Below are 8,447 nucleotides of genomic sequence, written 5' to 3'. Positions count from 1 at the left end.
TTGGATATAGGCTCCATTTTTTTCTTTAGTTTTTCTTTATTTTTTAGGTAATTCTGAATTCTTCATTTATATCTGCCTACGCTTTACTTAACTTCTAAATTGTGGTAATTTATATTTATTTATTTTCATATTAAATAATATGTATGTATGTATATGTATATATATATAATATATATTATATATATATATATATACATATATATATATATATCTATATATATATATATATATATATATATTATATTTTAGATTTAGATTTATCTTCCCGCCACTGGCCAGTGGCATAAGGCTGAACTATATATATATATATATATGATATATATAATATATATATATATATATATATATATAATATTATGTATATTATTGTATGTATATTATATATATGTATGTATGTATACATAAATGTGTACATATATATATATATATATATATATATATATATTATGTATTTATATTATGTATATATTTCTTATATATGTATGTATGTATACATAAATGTGTACATATATATATATATATATATATATATATATATATAATATTATATATATATATAATATATATATATATATATATATATATAATATATATATATATATAATATATACTATATATATATGACCAAGATATCAAAGTCTTGTCCCACCCAAATTAGGTATACAAGACGTGAAAGTCAAAGCAGGTAACCAGTTGCGTATTAAGCCATACAAGCATTAACCAACCAAGAGGATGAGGATGAGGATGAGGAAGAGAATGAGGATGAAAATGAGGAGGGAAGAGGACCAGGATGGACTAGGATTTCGGGACGGGAAAAATGCGGTGACGTCGGTGGTCCTAATGCATTTTTGAATGTCTTCCCTTTGCATAATTGTGTACTGTGGAGGCTTTGCTGCGGAGGAGAGAGAGAGAGAGAGAGAGAGAGAGAGAGAGAGAGAGAGAGAGAGAGAGAGAGAGAGAGAGAGAGAACGTACACTTAACGGTGTTTGTGTTTGTGTGTTATGTGGTGGGAAGGGTGGTTTGTGTGATACAGGGATGGCAGCAAGCACTGTAGCTGAGAGAGAGAGAGAGAGAGAGAGAGAGAGAGAGAGAGAGAGAATCAGGTTTGCTTTGGCAAGATTATTTCATTTGCATGTAATTGCATCCATGCGTTTCGTGTGTGTGTATGCATACATGCTTGCATATATGTAATTGTGTATGTATACACATATTATGCACATATATATATATATATACATAATAATAACCGAGATGTAGAGAGAGAGATGAGAGTATGGACGAGGAGAGACGAGGAGAGAGAGGGAGGGAGAGAGAGAGTAGTATCTTTAAATTAAGCAAGTCACATATGCAATTACAATTACACATATCTGCATGCATGCCTACAATGTTAACGGGCGCTTGCATATGCATGCCCGCATGCATCACGTATGCACGTAATTATACCCAACAATGCATACTATCCACACGTGTGCATACAAAAACCACTCCATTATAATGACAAGTTACTTTCACTTACACACTTACACTTACTCGTGCTGAGCGAAGCAGCCACTTACGTACAATTCACCATACCCAGGAATTCTTTATTTTTTTTTTTTTCATTTCCGGGTCGGCTGTCGTATGCAAATTACTGCGCATGCGCAGAAGTGTCGTACCGCCGTTTTAATTGTAATACAGTGTGTGATGTTGTGTTTTGATAACAGCTGATGTTACTTTCTATTGTTTTTTATTCCCCCCCTTTTTCTACTCTATTACTTTCCTCTTGTATCCATTTCTGCTGTATTACTTTTTATTGTATCTCTTTCTACTGTATTACTTCTCTTGTATCCCTTCTACTCTATTACTTTCTCTTGTATCCATTTCTACTCTATTACTTTCTCTTGTAATAGAGTTCTGCTGTATTACTTCTTATGTATCTCTTTCTGATGTATTACTTTCTATTGTATCCCTTCTATTGTATTACTTTCTATTGTATCTATTTCTACTCTATTACTTTCTATTGTATCTATTTCTACTCTATTAATTTCTCTTGTATCCCTTTCTACTGCTGGGTTAAACATTTAACCTCACGTGGTTGAAAGTGTAAGGTATTTTACCTTTTTTATATATTTTATTCTATTTTCCAATTCAGTTTTTACTTTCACCCTATATATATATATATATATGTATATATATATATATATATATATATATATATATATATATATATAATATATATACCTGAAGAGAGAGACAGCAGTCTCTGAAATATAGTACTTTTCTCTTTATATTTTGGTGTTTTTATGGGCTCCTTTTATTAGATGGAATTCTGTTATAACAGAACATTTTTACCAGCTATATATATATATATATATATATATATATATATATATATATATATATATATATATATATATATATATATACCTATATATATACTATATATATATATATATATATATATCATATATATATATATATATATATATATATAGCTGGTAAAAATGTTCTGTTATAACAGAATTCCATCTAATAAAAGGAGCCCATAAAAACACCAAAATATAGAGAGAAAAAAAGTACTATATTCCAGAGACTGCTGTCTCTCTCTTCAGGTATATGAATGAGCAAAGTTATAGAAACACAGGTAAGCCAATTTAGGTCACTTCCGCTGATAATCTTCCTTTAATCTTCTTAGCGTCGGTTGAATGAAAACCTGGTCGTCGATTATCCGAGTCCCAACCCATGCTCCCTTTGAGATATTCATTACCTACCTGCCTCTATGATCAGGGCCGATTCCATCATTTGACTCTTGTACCGGCAGTTCCTGCGGTTTTCAATTTATCAAACACCCCCATTACTGTAAACCAACATTTAGTTTTAAATCTAGGCTTATCCTTTGCCCTTATGCCTGACCGGAAAAACAACCTAGACTTCATAGTGGCTTTTGATAAATTCATATCGGACAAAAACTACAGCCGTGAAAGGATATGTTTAAAAGGAGTGTTACTAAATGCTTTAACTGACCTTAATAAGAAATATCGTGTCCACCGTAGATTTATGATAGCCATCCGCTCGCTAAAAAAAGTTAGACGTTGTAATAAGTAGATCCGACAAAGACGGCAAAATCGTAATCATGGACAAAGATTTCTACCTCGACAAAATCAACCAACTCCTTAGCGACACAAACACTTACGACAAACTGACGAAAAATCCCCTCCAAAACGTCCCCACAGAATTTTTTCGGAAAGTAAGATTAATTGGCCAAGACAAAAAGAGCATTGAACTTTTAGAGAATTTTGAAGTAATTAATCCTAAACTACCCTACTTTTATGGCCTTCCCAAAACTCACAAAGACAACCTTCCATTCAGACCCATCGTTTCATGTGCCGGAGCTTTCAATTACAAAATTTCTAAATGGATAGCTGGTCTCCTTTCCCCATCTTTAGGCACTTTTTCTCCCAGTCACATTAAACATTCGGAAGATTTTTGTCACAAATTCAGAGAAGCACATATACCACTTCACAACATCAAACTTTTAAGCCTTGACGTAGATTCCCTGTTCACAAAAGTACCAGTACAGGACGTTCTTTACTTTTTGAGGGAAAAACTATCTCCTTATTCAGATCATTTCCCATTGGCGTTAGACAAAATAATAAAGTTAGTTGAATTATGTGTATCTAATAACGTATTTTCATTCGGGGAATCATTCTATAAGCAAAAATTCGGGTGTAGTATGGGTAGTCCTTTAAGTCATGTTGTAGCCAACCTGTACATGGAATACTTTGAAACTACAGTAATAAATGCAATAAAACCCAAAAACATGATGTGTATGAGATATGTAGATGATATTCTAACATTTTGGGATGATAAATGGGGCAAGTTTAATTAATTCTTTTCAAACTTAAACGCATTAGTGCCCAGCATCAAATTTAAAGTCGAATGGGAAACAGACAACAAAATCCCTTTTCTTGATGTTTTTATAATCAGAGACACGACAGAATACAAATTTACCATATACAGAAAACCAACGTTCTCACTTTCATACATTTACTACTTCAGCTATCATGACATTCCTATCAAGATAGACGTAGCCAGCAACTTATTCATAAGAGCCTTACGAATTTGTTCTCCAGATTTCCTGGAAAAATTTGAACAGCTTTCGTCTTTAAGGTATCCTGACCATATAATTGAGAAAGCAATTCACGAAGCAAACGTAATTTTCTACCGACCCCCTCAAGACAAGACCAGAGACACGCCCAACAATAAAATTAAAATCAAAATTCCACACCTGGACAGGATTAAGGACAGGTGGCCCCAGACCCTCGGGAGATCTAACCCTTTTGCATTTACTTACCCAAATACCTTAGCCAAATCCCTGATTAACGTCCAACAAAACACATCCCCCAAGGACACAGCCGTTTACGAAATCCCATGCCAGGACTGTGACCAATCTTACATCGGATTTACAGGAAAATCACTTCCCCAGAGATTAATACAGCACAAACGGTCAGTTAGGTATGGACAACAGAACTCAGCTATTTTCAACCATATAGATGAACATAACCATAGCATAAACTGGAATTTGTCACGTATAATTTATAGCAGCAACTGCCGGTACAAGAGTCAAATGATGGAATCGGCCATGATCAAAGAGAGGCAGGTAATGAATATCTCAAAGGGAGCATGGGACTCAGATATCGTCGACCAGGTTTTCATTCAACCGACGCTTAAGAAGATTAAAGGAATATTATCAGCGGGAGTGACCTAAATGGGCTTAGGTGTGGATGGACCTCTTGGTATAAATACCACATTTTCTGTAACTTTTCTCATTCATATACCTGAAGAGGGAGACAGCAGTCTCTGAAATATAGTATTTCTCTCTCTATATTTTGGTGTTTTTATGGGCTCTTTTTATTAGACATATATTATAATATATATATATATATATATATATATATATATAATATATATATATATATGTATGTATGGATATCTATATATATATATATATATATTATCTCTTTCATATATATTATGTTTATATATTATTGTTTGTTTCGTGTGGTTATCATACAAGCCTAAATTCATGCGGGAAATAAGCATGTCTGATTCGTAAAAGTGCGTGTGTGTATGTGTGTTTGTGTGTGTGTGTGTGTGTGTGTTTTTACATCATCATTATCTCGATAATCATCATCATCATCATCTCCATAATTACTGCCATCAAGCGTCTGAATTGGTTCCTATGACGAAATACCAATTCCCATGAGCTCAAGAATATCTTGCAATACAGCCACACATATTTCTCTCTCTCTCTCTCTCTCTCTCTCTCTCTCTCTCTCTCTCTCTCTCTCTCTCACTGAATTATGAAGGAAGTTTGGAGCGGTCGCGAAATCTCCCCTAATGGGACGCCGTAATTCATATTTCAAGGAACTGGTCTGTCCCTGAATACGTAAAAAAAAAAAAAAAAAAAAAAAAAAAAAAGAGCTTTCATTTTAATACCCTCCCCCTCCCCCTACCCCTCCCAACAATCTCCAACTGAAACCCTCTCCAAAAGGGTATAATCCCCTCCCCATCCCCCTTCCCAACCATCTCCAACCCCTCCCCCCAAAAGGGTATCGGATTCTTTAATTGCCGCCAGAGATCTCTCTCCCCCGAGGATATCGGAAACGTTCACTGTGGACGAGAATGAGAAACGTTTTTTTGACGGTAATTTGTCTATCTGAACGTTGCTGATTCCCCAGTGATGGCTGTGATTACTTATCTGCTTCGATATTGTCTTTCGTGCTTTTTAATTAATTGCTGTTTTTAGACGAATTTCCTAATTCCACTGCCATGTAGAAAATTATTTTCTATTCAGGAGAAACGGTAAATATCTTGTTGCAAAATTATTTGAAAATATTTTTTAGATTTTGTACGTCGAGGCATCGACGTAAGCTATGTATGCAGGACGAATTAACAGTTCTAATAATAGAGACTTCATGGTAGCGACGCCAGATAACGTTCATCCAATCAATCGATCGATCAGTCAGATTATACCTTTATTTAGGGAGTGAAAGGCTGTTTTTTTTTCATTCTCTTATTTTTTTTCGTTTATATTTTTGAGAATTTTTAATATATATATATATATATATATATATATATATATATATATATATACATACATACTAATATATATATATATATATATATATATATATATATATATATATACGTACTAATATATATATATATATATATAGATATATTTATATAAATATATAATATATATAAATAAATATATATATATATATATATACATAAATATATATATATATATATATATATATATATGTATATATATATATATATATATATATATATATATGTGTGTATATATATATATATATATATATGTATATATATATAATATATACATATATCTACATATTTAATCATTAATTCATATCCCTCCCTTCAAAGAAAAGGCCAATAAATAAGTAAAACAAAATCTCCCTTCCCCTCCTCCTCCCGAAAAACGAGAGACCACACTGACCCTTGATGACGTAACAAGGACGTAACGTAAAACAAAAGGCAAACGTATAGAGATAAACAGAGGTATACGTCAATGACGAACGACGCAAGAGGCACCTCTAATATAATCGCCCTCTTCTGTCGAGGGAGTTCACATGAGCAGGATGTAATATGTTCCACCTCTCCTGAGGGATGCTTTTGAAAAACGTATATCCCTCAGGAGAGATGGAACATAGATCCTACCCATATGAACTCTCGAGAGAGACTGAGGAGAGTTTCAGCCCTGTGATTGGCTTATCAACAGTCAATCAGGAGCGTCGTAATGGACTGGCCTAGACAGCAGATGCACGGTTGATGTAAATGCACTATAAGTCCTAGGATGTCCCATCAATGTTTGTAAGGATGTTTCTTCGGTGTCCTGAAAGTCCTTCGGGTTTTTTTGTTTTTTTTCGTAGGATTCTAATCTAAGGTTATTTCTCTCTTTTTCTTTCTACTATTGAAAGGCCAAAGAGAGAGACAGACAGACAGACAGAGGGAGAGATATAGGAACAATGTGTGTGTGTGTGTGTTTGTACAAGGATGTGTGTATGTGAGAGAGAAACGGACAGACAGACAGAGGAAAATGAAGGAACAATGTTTGTGTTTATATGTACAAGGATGTGTGTTTGTTTGTGTGTGTGTGTGAAACAGAGAGAGAGAGAGAAAGAGAGAGAGAGAGAGACAATGTATGTCTTTATGTGTACAACGATGTGAGAGAGAGAGAGGGGGGGGAACAATGTGTGTCTTTATATGTACAAGGATGTGTGTGTGAGAGAGAGACATAGACAGAGACAGAGAGAGACAGACAGAGACAGAGAGAGAAGGGGAAAAAACCGAGAGAGAGAGAGAGAGAGAGAGAGAGAGCGAGAGAGAGAGAGTTGGAGATGGAGAGAGAGAGAGGTTAACCAACTTGCAGTTTATCGCTGCATAAATTCTAGTACTTTAGTTCGCCGTAACACAAGTTCGGAAGGGCAATTACTACGCCTCCCCTCATATAGTACTGCTTCTCCTCCTCCTCCTGCTTCTACTCCTGCTCATTCTGCTGATCCTACTGCTGATTCTTCTTCTCCTGCTTCTGCTGATTCTGCTGATTCTACTGCTGATATTTCTTCTCCTGCTCCTGCTGATTCTGCTGCTTCTACTGCTGTTTCTTCTCCTGCTTCTGCTGATTCTGCTACTGCTGCTTCTTCCCCTCCTACTTCTACAGTGCTCTTTTTCTGCTGCTACTTCTACTGCTTCTTCTGCTGCTGTTTCTCCTCCTGCTTCTCCTGCTGCTGCTGCTGCTGTTGCTGCTTCTTCTCCTCCTGCTTCTCCTGCTTCTGCTGATTCTACTGCTTCTTCTACTGCTTCTGCTGATTCTGATACTGCTGCTTCTTCCCCTCCTGCTTCTACTGCTTTTTTTCTGACTGCTTCTGCTGCTGCTTTTACTACTTCTGCTGCTGCTTTTACTACTTCTGCTGCTACTGCTTTTACCGCTTCTGCTGTTGCATCAACTCCTGATTCTGCTGCTTCTGCTTCTCCTCCTGCTTCCGCTGCTGATTCTCCTGCTTCTACTGCTTCTGCTGCTTCTCTTGCTTCTGCTTCTGCTGATTCTGCTGCTGTTTCTTCTCCTCCTGCTTCTGCTGCTTCTTCTGCTTCTCCTCCTGCTTCTCCTGCTGCTGCTGCTGCTGCTTCTATGCTTCTGCTGCTGCTTCCATTCCTGCTTCTGCTAATTCTCCTCCTGCTTTTCCTGCTTCTGCTTTTACGAATAAACAAAAACTGAAAATAGAAAAATTAAAATATATTTAAAAAGGTAAAAATAACAAAAAAAATGAAAATAAGGAATCGTACGTTGAATAGAAACGTATATTAAAATTCACGTTGGTACTTACCTAAATGTAATCTATTTTTTACTTTACACTTACCTTAACATTATCCAT

At 35.1% G+C, this 8,447-nt stretch overlaps 1 protein-coding gene across 1 annotated transcript in view; it reads right to left on the bottom strand.

Moving 5' to 3' along the window:
• Nucleotides 1-8,447, bottom strand: part of LOC135210680 (paraneoplastic antigen Ma6E-like) — a 10,064-nt gene extending 1,617 nt beyond the window's left edge. The window contains exons 1-2 of the mRNA XM_064243456.1: nucleotides 8,433-8,447; nucleotides 7,728-8,286 (exon numbers count right to left, since the gene is read on the bottom strand). Of these exons, the coding sequence (XP_064099526.1) occupies nucleotides 7,728-8,286; nucleotides 8,433-8,447 (574 nt within the window). The remainder of the gene's footprint in view (nucleotides 1-7,727; nucleotides 8,287-8,432) is intronic.

This window comes from Macrobrachium nipponense, chromosome 4, assembly GCF_015104395.2.
Source record: "Macrobrachium nipponense isolate FS-2020 chromosome 4, ASM1510439v2, whole genome shotgun sequence".
Classification (NCBI taxonomy): Eukaryota; Metazoa; Arthropoda; class Malacostraca; order Decapoda; family Palaemonidae; genus Macrobrachium; species Macrobrachium nipponense.
Note: the sequence above shows the minus strand (reverse complement) of the source record. Positions and strands in the feature narration are given on the sequence as shown.